General features: G+C 43.5%; 1 protein-coding gene across 1 annotated transcript in view; it reads left to right on the forward strand.

Annotated features, from left to right (window-relative positions):
• LOC130405767 (uncharacterized) overlaps window positions 1-21,701 on the forward strand; it is a 198,073-nt gene that overhangs the window by 14,487 nt on the left and 161,885 nt on the right. The window contains exons 3-9 of the mRNA XM_056610963.1: window positions 11,914-12,168; window positions 15,850-15,897; window positions 16,541-16,819; window positions 17,031-17,078; window positions 18,101-18,178; window positions 18,315-18,605; window positions 18,788-20,453. Of these exons, the coding sequence (XP_056466938.1) occupies window positions 11,914-12,168; window positions 15,850-15,897; window positions 16,541-16,819; window positions 17,031-17,078; window positions 18,101-18,178; window positions 18,315-18,605; window positions 18,788-18,804 (1,016 nt within the window). The 3' untranslated portion in view covers window positions 18,805-20,453. Of the gene's footprint in view, window positions 1-11,913; window positions 12,169-15,849; window positions 15,898-16,540; window positions 16,820-17,030; window positions 17,079-18,100; window positions 18,179-18,314; window positions 18,606-18,787 lie in introns of the transcript that reaches the window.

The following is a 21,701-nucleotide window of genomic DNA, read 5'->3' on the forward strand; positions in this document are numbered from 1 at the left end:
TTTGATAAAGTATGCTGAGTTTTGTTAAGTCACGCTCAGACTAGTGTCATTTGTATATTACAATAAAAAAGGGTTAAAAAATCCCCCCATGACACTGTCACCATTTTTCCTCTGAGGAGTTTGCAGGTCTGCAGATAATTAGAGATCATATAAGAATCAGAATCAGAATCACACTTTTATTACATCTTATTGTACAGTACACAAGAGTAAAAATCTTAGGCTTGGTTCCTCAACATTCACATAGCAGCAACAGTAAAAGATAAAATAAATAAGAATAAGAAACCATATGAAAAGGAACAAAGTAAAAAAATAAATAAGTAAGTAGCAGCATCAATAATGCTAAAAAGTAATGAGGTGTAATAAAGTATGAAGTGTAGTGTGTTCAAGTGTTATTGATAGCAGCCACAGGTTATTGTGCAATAGACAAATGCTGGACAAATACAATAGATGGTTAAAAACCAGTCTGTTGTTGTGGTGTGCGTGTGGATGGTTGGGGGGTAGTGTGTTTTTCCAGGAGTCTGACTGCTAGGGGGAAAAAACTGCTTGTCATCCTCTGGGTTTTGGCCCTTAGTCTTTGGTACCGCCTCCCTGACGGCAGTAGCTCAAACAGTTTCTGGTTGGGGTGGCTGGGGTCCCCAATGATTCGGAGGGCCTTCCTGACACACCGGGCCTTGTAGGTTTCCTGGATGGAGGGAAGCTCACATCCGCTGATCCTCTCAGCTGTCCGCACTACCCTTTGCAGCATTTTGCGGCTTTGGGCAGTGCAGTTCCCGTACCAGGCAGTGATGCATCCAGTCAATATGCTCTCCGTTTTGCCTCTGAAGAAGGCCCCCAGGATCTTGGGCCCCACGCCAAACTTTTTCAGATGCCTAAGGTGAAATAGGCGCCGCTGTGCTTTTTTCACCACCTGATTGGTGTGCTCCTCCCAGGTGAGGTCTCTGGTGATGTGGACCCCCAGGAACTTAATGCTGTGTACCCTCTCAACAGCAGACCCATTGATGGAGATGGGGTGTTGAATCTGTCTCTTCCTTCTGAAGTCCACTACGAGCTCCTTGGTTTTATCGGTGTTGAGAATGAGGTTGTTGTCCTGGCTGTACTGAGCCAGACAGTCGACCTCGCCCCTATAGGCCGTCTCATCACCATCAGTGATCAGGCCCATCACTGTCGTGTCATCGGCAAACTTGATCACTGCATTGGATCCACTGCATTGGATGTTAAAAACCCTCCTGCTCTCTGATGCAATCCAACATTCATCAGTTAAAATATCCATTTAACCCGTCTATGATAAAATCCCTTAGATATTAAATGCCTAATATGTAGCATTTACCTATTAAATATACTTTGTTATATATTATGTTGAGTTACTTGACCAATCTAAAATGTTTTACATTGTTCAAACCCAGAGATATCCATAGTTTACTTTACAGTAATGGTCCGTTGTGCCGTAGGTCAATGTGGATGGCGTCATACGGCCTTTACCCCCTGTGGGGGGATTTCAGGAACCAAGTCAATTGTTTCTGTCTAAACTGTTTAACGAAAGAGTCATCCGAATTTAAAACAATTTTTTTATTTGAGTTATAAACATGCACAAGTTTTACGGCAATATTTATACCGTGGCACAGGTCTCAGAAATGCTGACATCAGCTCTGCTCCGCACATGATTTGTGATTGAAAAAAATCTTTCGGCTTACCTTCCATGCTTTCCAGTAAACGTAGGCTACGTGACTATTTCAGATGCAATATCTACTTTCGCTTTCACCGCTACTTCCGCTGTGTTGCAGGCTTTCCATCAGTTAATAACTGTCCGAACCAATTTTCTTGCGCCATGAAATTCTCTTCCCCCTTTCTCCTTCTGCAATGATATTGGAAAATATCATATCAATTTATTTTTGTAGGGATGCTGAAATAAAATGAAGGTGTGCAGCTCTAAAAATACTCTAAAATCACCACTGATGCTACGTGTTGTCGTAATGTTTTTCAGGATGGAAATCAGTTCCATAACTGCCAGGTAGTTCTACCCAGAGGGTGGGGTAGTCCTATCCAGAGGGTGGGGCAGGCTACAGCGTGTGACGACCATAAGGCAGTCTTAATGGTGTATCAGGTAGAAACATCAGGTAGAAACACGTTATGGAAAAGAGAATAATCCAACCAATAAGAAAACTGCAAAATAAAGGAAGTCTGTTAAAGACGGATGTAGATTCATATTGGTCGACCACGCAACGTTGAAACGAAACTATGGAAGGTAAGCCGTCTTTTGTCATAAAACTATCTTTGGACTTTGTAACTTTTTAGCACACCTTATTAGGCTACTGTATGATATTATATGTGCATTGGTTTGATGAGATTATAATACGATCAGTGTCGTATGGGTTTCGGCGGTTTTACGTGTTCATAGGCGGTTACAGCCAACTGGTTGTTACATTCTTACAGGGCCGGATTGGGTCCCATTTTCAGCCATTTTCAGGCCCATACCGGCCAACTTTTTTCAGGGATGGAAGAATTTTAATAAATGAACAGCGCAAAACTCTTACTATCCCTTTTTATTGCATGTTGGATCAACGTTTGACAAATGAAAAATCTACCTCAAGGAGTTTATAAGAAAAGTAATACTCTAACTATCAATAATATATAACTATATCCCTATTCTAACTAATCTTGAATTTAATAGACCACTTTCGTTACTTCAAGGAGGTCTGGTGGTCTCCGGATATAATAAACATTTTTATTATTATTATTACATATTTATATAATTATATACAGAGACTACCAGACCTCCTCGAAGCAGCAAAATAAATTAATATATAGGCATTAATATGTATAAATATGTATGTGTGTATATATATATATATATTAGAGCTGTCAGTTAAACGCGTTATTAACGGCGTGAACGCAAACCAATTTTAACGGCGTTAAAAAAAATATCGCGCGATTAACGCAATTATTTTATTTAAAAAAAAAAAAAAGTTTTCTTTTTTCTTTGGCTCAAAACAAAGAAGCAGTAGCCTGACTGCTATGTTCAAATGACATTTGTTCAAAGCAGTCGTTTAATTGCACTATAGGCTCTTTTTTTGTATCGTCCTCTTTTGATCAGTATATGCCAATGTTGTTATCAATAAAAATAATTTGCACAAGGCAAGCCGATGCACTTCACCATGTTGATAATAGAATTAAAATGAGAAGAATTATGGGACAAAAAAATCAAGGGATATTTAGCATAGAAAAATAATTTGAGATTAATCGTGAGTTAACTATGACATTATTGCGATTAATCACGATTAAATATTTTAATCGCTTGACAGCTCTAATATATATATAAATACACATACATATTTATAGATATTTATTTATGAATGTATATTTATTTAGGCCACCAGACCTCGAAGCAATGAAAATGGTCTAATAAATTCAAGATGGGTGCAAGGGCGAGAATAGGGATATATTACCATACCGTCAATATAAATTTCATCTATATATATATGGTCATTTCACGGATCCCTGTGATACCAGGTTGACTCGGTCGTTGAAACAGGGATCTGTGTGTGTGCCACGGAATATGAGTGTCATTGACTTGCATTGGAGCAAATTCCGTTGGCATGTCAAGGACAATTTAAGTGATTCCGTGAGGCCACCACAGATTTTGAATTATGCGCCCATGGTTGACTCAGTCGTTGAGACGGGGATCTGTGTGTGTGCCACGGAATATGAGTGTCACTAACTTGCATTGAAGCAAAATCCGTGGCCAAGTCACGGAAATTGCCGTGTTTTCATGAGGATTCCACTGATTTTGAGTTAAGCGTCCGTAGTCATTTCACGGATTCCTGTGAGACCAGGTTGCTATAGTCCAGGGGCCTTCAATTAAAATTGAACAAGGTCCAGTTACTAAAAATTCCTTCCATGAAAGGTCAGAACCTCTAACCTACCACGTCCTTATAGCCTACTTTTGTCTAATACAATCAACACAGCATATTTCCTTATAATTTCAGATGTATTTATTTTCAATCTCCAAATAGCTTACTTTTAACCATGAAAAACAAAGACAAAGTAACGCATATTAACATTTCAAGTAAACAAAACAGGTACATTAGGCCTGCTTTTCAAGTAAGCATAAAAAGTGCATTAGGCCTACATTTCAAGTAAGCAAAACAGGTACACCAGTGGGGTGTTCCACAAAGCCGGTTTTATCACATAACCGGGTAAGTAACCCAGGGTTTGCTGTAACCCTAGGTTTTCCGTTCCAAAAGGATCACGGTATGTTAGTTGCTATAGCAACATATGCTCTGAATCAAACCTGGTCGGACCAGGTTTTGCGCAGGTTAAGTTTGAAACATAACCCGGTTTTGGGTATTTCAACCGGCGTTCACCGCAGATTTCATGTGTTCACAATGGCATGCTCTTTTGATGAGAGAACTGCTGATATCAGAGCGCAAATTATACGTGCAATCCACCGGGAGCGTTTGATAAGACCACGGCTCGACATCTTGGCATATTGGATGACTTTTTGCTGGAGTGGAGAGATATAGATTCTCGCGCAAATCTTTAATATATTTAAATAGCCTTACATAGCCAACACTACCAATCGAGGACCTGGCCTCAGTTCACTCCAGACTATTTGCGTAGCCCTCCGTTTTTTTCAAATGGTAGTTTTATCTAGGCTATAATGCTGGAGATGCTGAGCACCTCACAGTCGTTTCAGATGACCCATCCAAGATTTGTATCGGCCTCCTATCATACAAAGAGCAATATTGTCTGAGTACTATGCCGAGAGGCATTTACAACATAAAGTATAAAATAGTCCTAACGGACTTGCATCCACTGGAGAATGTTCGATCGTAGCCGGCGGCTTCATTACAAGCACTGATCCATCTTGATCTGTGAAGTTGATGAATTGTCACTTTTAGGTTTTCTACCCAGTTACCAAAAAAAGAAACATTTGGAATAGTATGCGCTGTGGCAAGCACACGGTTTGCATGTGTTACTTCGAAGGCAAAAAAAACTAAAATACAAGAAAACACAAAAACCTACATTCAACTAGGGCTGGGCGATATGGCCTAAAATAAAAATCCCCGATTTTTTCATAAGAAATCCGATTTCTGATTTAAATCGATTTACATAAAAAAGCATTATGGCAGGCCCTGCCATTGTAAACAGTGTAACCTGTAACATAACATAAAATGTAAAATATATAAAATATAAAATAAAATATTTCTGTAAACATAAACTATTTCTAATGATAAGAGGACTTCTGATAAAGTGCCAACATAACATTCAAACTTTCAACACTGGTCATAAATATACAGTGTTTTGCAAACGGTAATAATTACCTTAAGAAAGGGAATAGTAACGGGAGAAGAATGAGGAAAAACACACACGCACGCAGCTCTTTCCTTCACTCGTCTGTATTGAATGAGGAAGAGGAGCGCGATCCCCCTACTGGAGCCCCGAGGCATCACCAAAAGATCGACGAATTACCAACAGATCAACGAATTATTAAACCACACAGATATATTTCAAATGAATTATGTTTACCTCAAAATAGATTATACATATATGAATAAATTGTGGTATACAACTTGTCAAACTCGCTGCCATGTTTGTGTATCACTTTGGTAAATGCGCGCTCTCTGTGCGGGGGGAGGGCTGAGCCCATTCCAAACTACGGGAGCTGAGAGGGAAGCGTTTGCGGATGTTGAAGAGAAAACCGATTTTCATTTGAACAAGTCGACGTGAGCTACACACTCGAATTAATCGATAAAATCGGTTTATCGCCCAGCCCTATAATAATAATTTTATTTAATAAACTTGTATTTGTATTTGTACCGAGTATTCTTGTGATATATATGCAATATATACGTTATTCCAATTGTTTAGACGTTACGATGACAATTGTATCAGTTACGCAACATCAAATACAAAAAAACGGTAGAATAAGCAGTGCCTTTACTGTCCATTCATTGTGAACAGCAACGAAAAACTAATGTGGCGCATGCGCACTTCGATTCTGTATTCTTTAACATCTACGCCGAAAGGCACAACTCTGCTGTGCCTTTGTACGTAAATATGTTATGCCAGTAATCATCTACGCTACGTATCAAACATGGACCAATCGAAATCGAGATATTACTGGACATTTGCGCAGCTGACGTCATTACACCGGCTACACGTAATCCCCGCGAAACTCAAAAAGTTAAAATGACAGCAGCGACATCTACCGATATTTTAGAGCTAAGAAATTTCTCTAAACTCAACTTTACTAGCAAAAATGAGCTACTGGCAAAAGGGAGGCCTATGCCAACACTTGATGCATTCTTGCAGAAAAAGGGACCGAAAATTGTTCGCTCGTTTCAAACGGATTGGTACGAGAAAAAGGATTGGCTTTGTGGCTGTGCCACCAGTCAGCGGCTGTTCTGTGCATAGCCTACTGTTGTCACGTAGTGTGGCAACCCGCTCCTTAAATGAGCCGGGTTACCGGTACAAACAACGCGTTTGGTGAAGGTTAAAGCCATTGCGGGCATTTATTAACAGTCAACTTTAGTCAACCAAGGCACTCGCGGTCTCGAGGGCCTCCGTGGGCCTCTAGCTGCACGTGGACCCGAGCGCTTCCTTCTTCCTCCCGTGCTGTGCCGTGCTGTCCAAGTGTCAGCCCTTTTATATCTCCTCTGCCACCGGCCAGGTGTCCACCAATCACCCTGATTGGGGAGGCGAAAGGGCTGCTCTCGGTCGCCGTCTGGTGGGCGACGGCGGTACACGCCGTCCAAGACCAACCCTCGGGCTGGTCCGGGCCGAGGCTTACGGGGCGGGATGCCACAGTAGCCTATTAGCCTAAACAATAAATGAGGTAATCTGGCTTTCATAACTCAGTGCCTACCCACTTACTGACTTCACCGCACGTCACTGCTCCAGGTAGGCTACCCCCTCCATGCCAGGGCGCCCTGAATTTATGTTTATTAACAGCTCCTCCACCAGGGTCAAGACAATTTGAGGGCCAGATCCAGTCTGCCGACTGTCGGCCTTTTCACGATTGGCTTAAAAAAATGGCTTATTTAAATTTATACCAATACGATGGTGGGAAAAGCTTACCAGTTTGTATGTTTTTTATACTTCATTTTTATACTTGATCCTCTGACCGCTTGGAAGCAATCGGAGTACATATTGTTTTAGAAGAAAGGGGTTATGTGGTAGGATCTTTAAGAATGCTTAACTGGGATATTTATATATTCATGGCTGAAATATTAAGGATCATGCTTTTGACGTGTAACTAACGCATTTACGCGGTCAGCGATCCGCTGCCAGGCTTTGGTTCTCCGGGTTCCAGAGGTTTTAGCGTTCCCTTTTCTTGTGATAATGTCCTTCTCCTCGTCACAGCTCTCCAGGAGAACCTGGAGTTCCATTTCATTGAAATAAGCGGCCCGTTTCGCCATTTCGATCAGGGTTTCCATGATCCATACATCACGTCTTTTTAAGTTTGGCGTGGATGCGCACAACCCTGTGTTAACCAACCCCGAGTTGATTGAACTAATGCATACCCGCTGCTGTGGAACCGAAAACTCTGGGTTGGTCGGCACAGGGTCAATCAACCTAGAGTTCAGCGTTAACTCAGTGTTTGTTAAACTTCCGTTCGTGGAACACCCCTCAGGCCTACATTTCAAATAAACACAGAAAGAGCATTAGGCCTTCCTTTCAAGTAAGCAAAACAGGTACCCCATCTGTAGTGACTGAGGCAACTTTGTTAGATCAATCCCCCTCTTTGACAGCATCTCCTTAATAGCCTCATAAATATCTTCTCGTCTTGTGTGTGTCTCAAGTGGTGTTAGACCCAACAGGTCCCCACAGATCTCTTTCTTGTCTTGATGAAAAAATCGCACATAAACCGAACGCTGGGCATTATCCTTACATCTGAAGACTCATCAATTGGTAAGGATGGGGCACTCTGAACAGCCGCATCAAGCTGTGACAGTGCGTCATCTGCTAACATTTCAAATTTTCTGGTTGTCGTTGCAGCTGACATTGGGATTTGTTTTATTTTTCACACAATTCATCCCTTTGTTACATTTTACATTTACATTTAGGGCATTTAGCAGACGCTTTTATCCAAAGCAACTTACAATAACTACATTTGTCATAAGAAGCGCATCAATATATCACTTTCGGTACAGAAAGGATGTTCATAGAACCAAGAGCAAGTACAACAATCGCTAGGCTAACCAATTCCCCGTGTTACAGCAATGATAGCAGCTACTGCAGTTGCTACACAGTTAACTACTATAATACAATACAATACAATACAACACTAGGGAAGGGAATCGAGAACCGGTTCTTGTTCAGAACCGGTGCCGAGTCAACTGATTCCTTGGAATCATTAGCAAGCCTGCTTAACGATTCCTCTTATCGGTTCCGGTCGCGGCAAATGCGTCATGACGTCACACACACGCTGCTATGTTTTGGTTCAGAACGCAGCAAACATGGCGCCGCCGAGGAAGAAGCGCATTGTGCGTTCACACCAAACGCGACGGGGCGACAAGATCCCATACAAAGTGAACGTAGAGACGCGTATCGGGCAAATTATTTGCGAGAGAAAAGTTTTGATTTGTCGGGCCACACGAGCGCGTTCACGAGGATTTGTGCCGCGACAAATTCGCTCGAGTTCAAATATTCCAACTTTGATGCGAATTTCGCGTGATGACAGCCAATCAGCGTTCAACAACGTGACAACTGAGTGACATGTGTAACGTAACAGCCAATCAGCGTTCAACCGTCAAACTCAGTGCAGTGCAGTCCGGGGTGAACTGCAGCATGGAGGAGAAAGTGATTGTTGCCGGTTGCGACTCCCGGAGCTCTATATATAATAGTTTATAATATAATTTAATTGTATAATATCAGGGCCAACAGCTCTGTGCGCCTCCGGATGGCCGTAGCGTGGGGAGCTCTCATAGGGATTGGGCTTCTCGGGTTTGTTTACCGGCGTTGCTATGGTTTCCTGTCTTGTGCGTTCCAACGGTTTATTAGGTAGGCCCATCTTATAAATCTATGTCTAATCAATACTTCATTTTGTTTGTCAGTTGAATTTTGTTACAAGTTGAATGCAAATGAGCACTTGCTTGACTGTTTTCAGTCTGTTTTTAGTTTTATGGCACATAATGATGGCATTTGGGCTTAAAAAGCCAAACATATATTTTTTTGTCTAGAACAATTGATTTAAAAAGTACAATTTCCTAATACTAGACGCACTTCTGATCAGATATTAAAGAGATTTAATACAAACAAACACATTTGTACTTATTTTCTCACCCAATGAGAATCGATAAGAGAATCGATAAGGAATCGGATCGATAAGCAGAATCGGAATCGAGAAATTCTTATCAATTCCCATCCCTAAACACAATACAGTGTACAATGGTGGCCAGAAGGGGGAGGGTGGCTATGCAGTGTCGAGGTGGACTCTGAACAGGTGAGTCTTGAGTCTTTTTTGGAAGATGGTGAGCGACTCTGCGGTCCTGAGAGCGGCAGGGAGCTTGTTCCACCACTGAGGTCCCAAAACCGAGAAAAGTTGTGACTTTGCTGAACGGCCTTTGCTAGCTCTTAGCGATGGTGGTACCAGACGTCCAGCTGAGGTAGTTGAGCGTAGGGATCGAGCTGGGGTGTGTGGCTTTAGCAATGCTGGGAGGTAGGCAGGGGCAGTTCCATCGACTGCCTTGTATGCCAGTACCATCGTCTTAAATTTGATGCAAGCTACTATAGGGAGCCAGTGGAGGTCCCGGAAGAGGGGGGGTCACATGGGAGAACTTAGGTAGGTTGAACACGAGGCGCGCTGCCGCATTCTGGATGCGCTGCAAAAGTTTAATCGCAGAGGCAGGAAGTCCAGCCAGGAGTGAGTTGCAGTAGTCGAGGCGGGAGATGACCAGTGATAGGACTAGAAGCTGAGCTGCTTCCCTTGTGAGGAAGGGCCGGATTCTGCGGATGTTGTAAAGTGCAAATCTGCAGGATCGGGCCACCGCATTGATGTTTGCGGCGCAGCATATCTGATTGTCCAATGCCACACTGAGGTTTCTGGCAGTTGGAGAGGGAGATACAGTGATGTTCTCAACGGTGACCAGTAAGTCCATGTGTGGGCAATCTTTCCCTGGGATAAGGAGGAGCTCGGTGTTGTTGAGGTTAAGCCTCAGGTGATGGGCAGTTGTCCAGGTGCTGACGTCCGCCAGACATTCCGATATGCGTGTTGCAATCAGGGCTTTATCAGATGAGGGGAAAGAGAGAAATAGCTGAGTGTCGTCAGCATAGCAGTGATAGGAAAAGCTGTGTGATGCAATTACCGAGCCCAGAGATCTGGTATAGAGGGAGAACAGAAGAGGCCCCAGTACAGAGCCTTGAGGGACACCAGTTTCAAGCGTGCAAGGTTTGGACAAGGGAGCATTCCATGTCACTTGATAGGTGCGGTTCGTCAGGTAGGATGTGAACCAGGAAAGAGCAGATTCATGCCAAATTCGGCAAGAGTGGCAAGGAGGATCTGGTGGTTCCCCGTGTCAAATGCTGCGGACAGGTCGAGGAGAATGAGAACCGATGAGAGGGACGAGGCTCTGGCAGCACGGAGGGACTCAGTCACCGCGAGGAGAGCCGTCTCAGTGGAGTGTGCCTTCTTGAAACCTGACTGGTGAGGGTCAAGGAGGTTGTTAGATGAGAGATAGGAAGACAGTTGGTTAGCAACGGCACGTTCCAGTGGTTTAGACTGGAATGAAAGAAGATACCGGTCTGTAGTTCTGGATGTCGTGGTATTAGGCAGACTTGGCTCCGCCCAGCTATCAAGCCTTTTGTTTCACCTTAAGTGACAGAAACTAGACAGATTGGCCTCTTAACTGATCACTCTGCTAAAAGGCTGACTAAATAGGCCTAATTCACACAGTATTAACAGATGGAAAGTTTGAACAAACAATCGTAATTCTAAACACTAGGAATCTTGGTTAACAAACTCACCTACAGCCAGATATGACAGAACCTACTTGTAAGACAAAATGTATTACAAGTATGTGTTTACCTTCAAATAACGTCTCGGCAGTGGCGTTCAAGCACTCCTTCACAACAGTCGCGTCACGGTAAACGTGTTAATAGGCGTCAAAGCCAACTGGTTGTTCCATTCTAATCTAATAGGGGTTTTAGAAACATTACAGCATTAAGCCAGCGATTTATCTCTCCTTCATTGATTGTTTCCTCATGGTCCGATGTTGCTAGTCTCATACATTCTCTAAGTGGGTGGTTTCATAAGATATTAAGGTTTTTTAAACTTCACCGCCCCCTGTTGTGAATTTAAATTGACTTATTCTAAACCAAGCTCTTGTTTACTCCTTTCTTTTACGGTCAGTGTTACCAGATTTGAGCTGGTTTTGAAAAAAGCCAGCACAATTATTGTAATATTTTTTTACAAACGTCAATCAATACCAATATATGTGAGGTTGAGCTGACATTTTGTTTCAACCGAAGGGTTAGTGTTAATATTATTAGGTCTAGGGTTAATATTAGGGGTGGGAGATGGAAGCTGTACATAGTTCTCCAATTGACGTTCTTTAAGTTAGGACGATTCCAAGTTGAAGTTCTACTTACATTTAAGATCATTTAATGCATTCCTATTTTTAGGGTGCTTTAATTGAAGTTCTTGTACCAAACATACATTTGTGTGTGTGTGTGTGTGTGTGTGTGTGTGTGTGTGTGTGTGTGTGTGTGTGTGTGTGTGTGTGTGTGTGTGTGTGTGTGTGTGATTGTGTGTGTGTGTGCTGTTGATGGTGATGCTGTTTTCTTTGGCTCATTCGTTTGTAGCTTCACCTTAACCCCTCACACCCATTTCTAAAGTGGTAATATCTACATTTTGGTTGAGTGGTAGATCATCTCAATAGGGTGAACTTGTCTGAATTGAAACCCGCTCCGCAGGGCAGGATCTGACCGATGATCAGCTCCTGAAGGTGGCCGAAACGCTGGGAAAGGAGTGGAAGCAGGCGGCCTTCCACCTGGGGCTGAAGCCCAACGAACTGGACGACATCAAGGCAGAACATAAATCTTTGATTTATAAAAAACACAAGATGTTGGTGTTGTGGAAGCGCAAAAGAAGAACAGGAGAGGCCACTGCACAGGAGCTGCTGAGATGTCTGAAAGACATACCGGACGAGACTCGTTTGTTATTGACAGGTAACGTACTTCGACCACACCCACTAAGGCGTCATAGTGTGTGTGTGTGTGTGTGTGTGTGTGTGTGTGTGTGTGTGTGTGTGTGTGTGTGTGTGTGTGTGTGTGTGTGTGTGTGTGTGTGTGTGTGTGTGTGTGTGTGTGTGGGGAGGGGGACGACGACCAAGTACCCAGGGCCCCAATGGGGGGGGGGGCCCTCAAAGCCTGAGATGAAAAGTTTTTCTGTTTCCAAGTAAATCATGTCGTAAATACCTTTTTAAATTAGCTGAATAAATGTTTAATTGACCGAGCTTCGTATGGACAAAAATAGTTTTGGCTCACTGTCAGCCCTTACAGGAGGAGTAAAATGGTTTAGTCCACCGCTGCACGTAAATCCCAAAAAAGGCCCTGCCAACACCAGGCCCTGCCAACACGTGCATCTGCCCTGATGCAATCCAACCTTCATCAGTTAAAATTTCCACGAAACACGTCCATAATAAATCCCTCAGATATGAATGGCCTAATAAGTAACATTTATGCATTAAATATCACGTTATGTATTCTGTTGAGTTGTGTATTTGCATAATCCAAAATGTTTCCAACAATGTTCAAACCCAGAGATGTCCATAGTTTACTTAACAGTAACGGTCCGTTGCCGTCGGTCACATGTCGATGGCGTCATATGGCCTTACCCCCTAACTTCAGGGAAACACACAAAAACAGTAATCCAGTAGAGGCCTAATGTATTGATATGATGCATCAATAGCAATCTAGCATACTACGCTGTTCTACTTTGGCAAGTGGCTCATGCCAGACACCAAGCTTATGCAACTTTTGACACAAAGACTTTACATAGGCAGGTTGTTTTTTATTTTTAAACAGTCTATGTTAAATTTGTTCAATCTGTACTATTTACAATCTATGTTAAATCTGTGTAATCTGTATAATACACGGTTTAAATTATGTCAGTTTAACCATACGTCGTGCTGAGTTGTCATACAGTGATACCAAAGTGAGTTGACCAAGGATTTCCAACTCAAAAGCAGGTGAAAAAAACATAAGGAAAAGCGGCAATCGACCACCTGGAAAGGCCAAAGCAAAGGACCCGCTGAGACGGACCCGCTGAGTGCAGCAGGCTCTCGCACTGCTTGCCGCTCGAGCAGCGCGAGACTGCCTAATATGCCGTCTTATGCACGCCATTTTCGCGGCACGGTCCGCACGTTTACACTGCCCGAGGTAAATTGCCTGCTTGAGCTAGAACCCCAATTTAGCCTCCCGGTCCGGGAGGGTAAATTGGGGTTCTAGCTCAAGCAGAGGTTTAAATTTATTATTATTATTATTATTATTAACGGACGAGCAGAGGTGGTGACGTCATCGAGTCCGCTGCTGTTCCAATTGCAGGTACGTACTCGCGCCCTCGCAAGTCTGTGCTTGAAGAACGGACTTGCCAAGTACGTACTTGCAAGTCATCGAGTCCGTAGTACGCGTGCTAGGAATTGAGAAACGGCCAAAGACTCGATCACCGATAAGTATGAACAGGATTTATTTAAATGACGACATGAGAATATTTTGCATGGTAGATCTTTGGCATGAGCCCCGTCACTGATCCAGGATGACGTTCGGACTCGGCGTATCCTGCCACGACTAGCAGGGGCGGAGCCTTCCCCAAAAGAAAGGACGTAGGCCTACGCTGGAAATAGGTGATAACTCTGCATGTCCTGCCGGGACTGGCAGGGGCGGAGCCGACCCCAAAAATAGAATAGCGAAAGGGGGTAATGAGACCATACATACCCGCCGTAGAAGAAGGGGACAAGGATCTATACTGCTTCTGGAAGATAAAAGGCATACCCAGTACACGACATATTAAGAGTCAATCATAAAACCCGTAAAACGATAAGCTTAAAATACCATAAGCGAGATCGACGAATCACGTAAAAGCAGTTGAGCGTAAAATACCATCAGCGAGATCAGTTTAAATTTAGAGCACTGCAACTGTTACGCAGCGAGCCACGAGTGCTTTCGTGCTGTACCACCTCCGTGGTCGATTCACTCTTCGGGGTCGCTGCGTGCCCTGAGTGCTTTCGTGTTGAACCACTGATGTGGTCAACGAACTCACGAGTGCCCGAGCTGTGCCACCGACGTGGTCACGCACTCACCGGTGTTGCTGCAGCAAATATTGTGTACTTCCGTGTTGTACAACCGACGTGGTCAATGAACTCTGAGTGCCCTGCACTTGAGCGTTTGATATTATGCCACCGGCGTGGTAATTAAAGTCACATGTGCCTGAGTTGTGCCCACCGACGTGGTCAACGCACTACCGGGGTTGCTGCAGCGAACGTGGAGTTCTGTGTTGTACCACACCGACGTGTGCAACAAACTCACGAGTGCCTGAGTTGTGCCCACCGACGTGGTCAACGCACTCACCGGGGTTACTGCAGTCAAACCATGAGTATTAGATAATGTGCCACCGACGTGGTCATACTCACGAATGGTCTATGTACAGATAAATGCATAGCAGTACGCATTGCGGCGGCTGCGTCTCTTGCGGCGGCTGCGTCTCTTGCGGCGGCGGCGGCTGCGTCTCTTGCGGCGGCGGCGGCGGTTGCGGCGGCTGCGTCTCTTGCGGCGGCGGCGGCTTCGCCTCTTGCGGCGGCGGCGTCTCTTGCGGCGGCGGCTGCATCTCTTGCGGCGGCGGCGGCTGCATCTCTTGCGGCGGCGGCGGATGCATCTCTTGCGGCGGCGGCGACTGCGTCTCTTGCGGCGGTGGCGTCTCTTGCGGCGGCGGCGGCTGCGTCTCTTGCGGCTGTGTCTGCGTCTCTTGCCATGGCAAGACAAACCTGCTGGGGCCCAGGACAGGGCACTGCCGCACCTGCAGCCCTGCCGACCTGACCGGCTGTCAGCACTCCCAGCAGCTCCCGGCTACTGGCTAGCTGTGCCATGTTCGCCTCCAATTGCCTCCTCAACAATGCCTCCATGTTTGCTTCCATTTGCTCTGTGTGTTGGTCTATCTACTCAACCTGGGATAACTTGCCTGCATTCTCCACCATGTGTAGCGGGCCAGTGGGTGTGGGGTTTCCACGCTACCAAGTCGGATAGATAAATGACACAACACACAGCAGTTCCAGTGCAGAATGGTTTATTTACAGAGTAAACCAAACCAGGGTGGGAAAAGGGTCATCCACCTCCTGTATGCTCCAGTTCAATGTCCGTCCAACACCTTCCACCTGTCTCTCTCAGGGCGTACCACCCTGCCAGGCGATCACACAGATACTGCCTGTCCTCTGCTAGCCCTAGCTTCTCTTCCAACTCCAACCTCAACCTCCCCACATGTCTGTTTGCTAGCTCTTTTAAGCACAAGCACCCCTGCTTAACGATCCCCAGGCTCGCCTCGTTAATGTGAGGAAGTCCATATATGGCTTGGGGGTGGAGCCAGCAGGTTGCCAGACCTACCCCTCCCCTCACTCCTCCCTGGTGTCTGCCACAACATGTACCGGTGCACACCCATAGACTGTATTTTTAAGTACCTTTGCTGTATGGTCTATGTACAGATAAATGCATAGCAGTACACTACACACCTACCTACCTGTAATTAAAACATTCGGCCAAATAGTAGGCCCCCAAACATTATTGATATAGGCTACATTAAGACAACCGACAACGTTTGACCGAGCTGAGACTGACTGACGATCCTTTTTCATATCTTAGGACATATATCCGACAAGACGGTGGTAAAGCGAAGGAATCAAAACAAAGGTAAGGGTTTTGCTGTGATCCTTGGTTCCTCTGAGAACATATTACATATTTTCTTCTAAAAATGCTGATTTCACCGGAAACCTTCCATAGGCTTGTTAGAGGTTTGTAGGTTCGCCTTAGCCCAGCCTACTACAATTGGTGTATGACTTATTAAGTACCTTTGCTGTATGGTCTATGTACAGATAAATATAAATATGAATGCATAGCAGTACACACCTACCTACCTGTACTTAAAACATTGGGCCAAATAGTGGGCCCCCAAACATTGTTGATATAGGCTTCATTAAGAGCACAGACAACGGACAACGTTTGACCGAGCTGGCCCAAGACAGAACACCTCACCGACCGCATCTCCCTTGACTAACTATATAACGAGAAACTGCTTATTCTTATGGAAAAGTGAACTTAATGTAGCATATTTTGATTAAACCAAGTCTAGCAAACAAACATCTTATTGATGAGATATGTTGTGTGGTACAAGGTGGTAGGACAAACGGTTTAAAATATACAGAGGTCAAGAAGAGTTTAATCAATGTCTCTTAAATTCTGTGGTCCACAATTCAGGGCTATGTGTTGAACACCCTGCCTGAACTATCGTGTTTGCACGTCGTCATTTTATATTGCCTTTTGATTCCTCTTCCAGGGGAGCTTCAAAGGATCCATTCTGAATTTGTGAAGACAGTTAAAATCTCAGTTATCAAAGGTCTCCTGGATGACCTTTTGCAGCAGAAAGTGTTCAGCACTGACGACAAATACTCTGTGATGGAGAAGGGGAAGATCAAAACGGACATGGCACGGTGTCTGATCGACATGGTTATCAGGAAAGGGGAGAGAGCAAGTCGGATAATGATTGCTAGTATGAAGAAGAAGTACTATGACTTATGCTCCACCCTGGGTCTGATCGCTTCTCCTGCTGGTGTGGGTGAGTTGTTACCATGAATGTACTTGTGAAGAAACGGTCAGTACCAGCTTTGTTTTGACAAGAGGGGAGCTTCTTTGTCCTTTAATCCACTGGGATCCACTGAATCATTATCGTCCACTCGGGATTACATTTGGGTGGAATAAAACTTTACACTTGGAAGGTGTATTGTTGACATCGTAAGACTGACTGACGATCCTTTTTCATATCGTAGGACATACATCCGACAAGACGGAGGTAAAGCCAAGGAAACAAAATAAAGGTAAGGGTTTTGCTGTGATCCTTGGCTCCTCTGAGAACATATTACATATTTTCTTCTAAAAATGCTGTTTTGACCGGAAACCTTTCATAGGTTTGTTGCAGGTTTGTGGACTCACCCTAACCCCGTAAATCAGTGGCGATTTCTCTAAGACTACAAGGGAAGCTTGGCCTCACCTAAAACTTAAAAAGTCAAATATATACTGTTGTGTTAACATTTCATTGACTAAAAATGCGTTAGAAAACGTCCATCTCGAAGACGAGTTTGTTCAGAATCAGCTGCTTATCGCAGGTCGACTGACTATATTTCCTTCTCATAAATTCCCATAGCGCCACAGTGCATTTGCTTATTGAAAGTAACCGTCTACCGACTTCAATGGGGCTGCGTAGAAAAACTTATTTTAGTGCGTCGACGGTCATGGATTATGCTGCGATTATGTCCCTCCCACAGACTAGGCTTTGTCAGATTGCACCAGAAGGTTTGGTGAGATAAAACCTTCTGCCTGTTTCTGCTCTACCAATTCAATTCTCTGCCTTTTGATTTTCTGTTTTTTGGATTTTTCATTCTATGTTGGAACTTTGCCTGGATCTTTTGTGCGTTACAGTTTTGACTCTAAGATTGACTTTTTGGCTTGTCTACCCTTTGTTTGAATCCCTCCAATGAATAAATATTTTTGCCTGGGTCTGCACCTGGGTCCTTATCTGCAACCCTTAACAATGGAGTTGGACAGTGCAATGCCTCAGCTTTACAAAATGTTCTCATTAGTGGCAACAATAGGACCTACATCTGCAGGTGTAGAAAGGAGCTTCTCCTGTTTAAAGTGGCTCAAGTCCTACACCCGTAACACAATGGGCCAAGGCCCATTGTTTAACCAGCCTTTCCCTGCTGGCCACTGAGAGGAAAATGATGGTCACTGCAAAAGACAGCTAGTTGGTGTCACAGGGTCTCAGAGCATTTCCTTGAAAGGGAACAGGGCAGAATTTGCACATAAATAAATTGACAATTTATATAATGTACTTCTTCAGGAAATGGAGGCCGGAAAAGAAATGGAAGTAAATCAGAAGAAGTGTCCAATAAGAAACCTTGCACGGTTGATGTGTCAGGTGAGCGGGTGTCATCTTTTGAATCAGATGATTGGTCTCAGGACAAATGATTAAGAAGTATGTTTCGTGAGTGTTTTATCTTTTGAGATGACTTGATCTGCCTGTATGTGGATTGTCTTTGTCTTTTTTTTCCCAGACAGCATCACTGAAACCCGCTCCATAGGGCAGACTCTGACTGACAAGGAGCTCATGAATGTGGCCAAAACGCTGGGAAATGAGTTGGAGCAGATTGCCATCCATCTGGAAATAACGACCAAAGCTTTGGAGGACATCAAGGCAGAACATAGATCTGTGGCCACGCAGAAGCTGAAGATGTTGGTGATGTGGAAGTGCCGAAGACCACCAGGAAAGGCCACAGCTCAGGACCTGCTGGAAGGTCTGAAAGACCTGGAGGACCTACCGGCCGAGACTCTTCAGTTATTGACGGGTAACGTACTTAACCCACACACGGTGAAAGTCCAGACCATTTGAGCAGCTCCCCTCTTTTACAGGATCCATTAGTTTACATTACATATTATTTGTGGTAGTAATGTAGTGTGGTCGCAGTTGCAATTGAGTTTAACTTGTTTTTTGTATGTGCACTAAGGACGTGTCTCTTTGCTTCCTCAGACTTGATTAAGCAGTAGCCATAGTGAACTAGATGGCTCTTTCCAAAGAGAACAATGAAGATATGCAGAATAACCTGAAACAGTGAAGCTGTCTGTGAATGCATCCTGGTCGTTGGGATACGGCCAGATGATGACAACAGAGACATTATTCAAAAGTGTAAGCAGCCGTAAGAGCTAGGCTCTTGTCGAGTCCATCTTTACCATATAAACTCTTTAAATGGCACAATTGCTCATACAGCTTTGCTCCACCAGCTTTGGTCAAGATGCACATACTTTGTATGTGTCATGGCATTTTTGAAGCGTTAGCATCAGTTGGGACCCTGTGCTGTGTTATCGGCCCCTTCCACAATAATTCAAAATATGGACAGATTTATTAAATTCTGTACTTTTAGATTACATTTATTTAACTGACACTTAAGTGCAAAGCGACTTACAATGATTGCATTCCACAATGGGAGATTCAACCCAAAAAGAGCAGGAATCGTGCAAGTACATGAAATGCATTCGGTAAGGAAACTTCTTTAAGTGCTAAATTATAGAAACAAGAGATGAGTTTTCAGTCTGCAATCTTTTTCCAAATGTCTTGAACTTAAAGTAATTAATGATGTCATGTTTAGAATAGGTCCTCCTTCCTTTGCTATTACTAAGCTGTTCCCCTCAGGTACCTCCTATAGACAAGACTAGATGGTTGTGATCACAGAGTTTCTGAAACAAGTTGACTATATGCCAAAGAAAGATAATGATCATTGCTAGTATTGTGTCAGTACCCTTTTTTTAATATATATTATGTTTACTTTATGAGCCCGAGCCAGGAAGGTACAGACGTCTGTTTGGTGAAAAATAAAAGTGGTTTGTGGGAAAGGCTTCCTTCTTGCTTTATTGTCCAACATATTTCTGTAGTAGTCATGCCAACATATTCAATATCAATTAAAACATTAATGACATTAATATAATTTAACAGCATTCAATAGATGATGGGATACATTAGTGTAAAGCTATTAGTCCCATTCAGCTCAATGATTAGTAATTATTATGTTGACATGGAAAGAAAATTGCGCTCAATGTAAAAGGACCCTTTCTTGTAAGCTGGTACCTATAGTTTTACATTTACAGACTTAACTAGAATTCTTACCATTCCTGAAGAAATGGTACTTGCACTGCCTCTACATCTGTGTATTTTTTTGTGTATGTGTACATATGTTTGCGTATGTATGCAGCAAATTGTATCCTTGATCTGGTTCTGACAAGTCCATCTTGGAATCCTGGAGGTCTTCAAGTCAGGTGATCTCATACTTGCTGATAAGGGATTTCTAATCTTAGCCATTGTGCCAGAAGGAGTTAGTGTCAACATACCTCCATTTTTGAATCATGGCTGGTTGAAAGAGTGATCAAATTAACTTAAGACATTGCAGGGACCAGGATCCATGTTGAAAGGGCAAAAGCCCATTTGAAAGAATTTAAAATCCTGCGTTTCATTCCGCACACCTTGCGAAGCGACGCTGATGTGGTGGTGCAGCTCTGCTGTGCTTTAGTGAATCCAGAATCCATTGAGGATCTACGATTCATTTGGATAAGTAAGTTTCAGTTTGCAGAGCCCACCACAGTGAAATAAAATGTACTTGAATTTGGTGTTTGAATCGCTTTCAGCAGAATAAAAAAAAACACAACAAATTATATCACTAAATTAAGGTATAATTACCTTCATTATACCCATTGTTCTCCTTCGATGTTTTGGATCATTAGCGTCCCTGTTCCAAGGTACCGTCATCCTGATGAAGGTAGAAGGACTTCTCCTGCACTGAGAGCCAGTGGCGGCTCCTGACATTTTTTTCAGGTGGTGCAATTTCCCCCCGTTATGTCCATAAGTACCATAAAAGTCCATAGGATTGAGGTATATTTGTCTAGGTAGCAAGACCATTTCCCTAACTTGTTAGTGCATATAAATGCAGGTATCAGATATCAATTAAGCAGGCTGACAGTTTACCAAAAGACCAAAGGAGAGACTCAATTGCAGAGAGGCAGACAAGGGAAGTCAAGTTCAAATGTTTTACTGAGTCAAAAAGGTGCTTGAACAAAGGCACGATGGTAGACCAGCAAGATACAAAAAGAAGGATGTCCAAAATATTTTGCCACAGTTCAAAATGCTCAGTAGGTAGCAGTAAAAAAGTCACAATGGAAAAATATCAAAGAATATCCAACATCCACAAGTAAGCTTCTTCTCAAAAATAAAAAAAGGTCACAGTCTTAGCAAGGTGTAAACATTCAGAGTCCAAAAAGACAACAGAGTACAAGAGAAACATCAATTTACAAGTCAAGTGATCTGCAGGTGACAATCCCAAGACTGAGCACTGGCAAAGAAACTGATGAGGCATTTGAAGGGAAACTAAATGAGGTACATGTGATAAGCAATTTGCTGAACAAGGTCTACTCTAAAAGAAAACATGACTCACTAACCTCACACTGAAATATTCAAGCATGGCAATGTTATACTGCAATTGAAAAAAGCAACCTTAACACTGCTTTGTTTCATACAAAATACACAACAGGTGAAAAGAGCTTGATATTGTTACTGGGAGAAAGACGGGGGGGGGGGGGGGAAGAGAGAGAGAGAGAGAGAGAGAGAGAGAGAGAGAGAGGGAGAGAGAGAGAGAGAGAGAGAGAGAGAGAGAGAGAGAGAGAGAGAGAGAGAGAGAGAGAGAGAGAGAGAGAGAGAGAGAGAGAGAGAGAGAGAGAGAGAGAGAGAGAGAGAGAGAGAGAGAGAGAGAGAATCACTTGTACTGGAATTTGCTGCGTCTCTCTTTTAATGCAGCAAAGCAGTCAATGACTCTCTCATTGAAGTCAGGCATGCTAAGGACAAGTTTCCGTTCCATTGAAAGCATGGCCAGGGCGTTAAGACGTTCCTGGCCCATGGAGTT

The sequence above is a fragment of the Gadus chalcogrammus genome, chromosome 16, assembly GCF_026213295.1.
Source record: "Gadus chalcogrammus isolate NIFS_2021 chromosome 16, NIFS_Gcha_1.0, whole genome shotgun sequence".
Classification (NCBI taxonomy): domain Eukaryota; kingdom Metazoa; phylum Chordata; class Actinopteri; order Gadiformes; family Gadidae; genus Gadus; species Gadus chalcogrammus.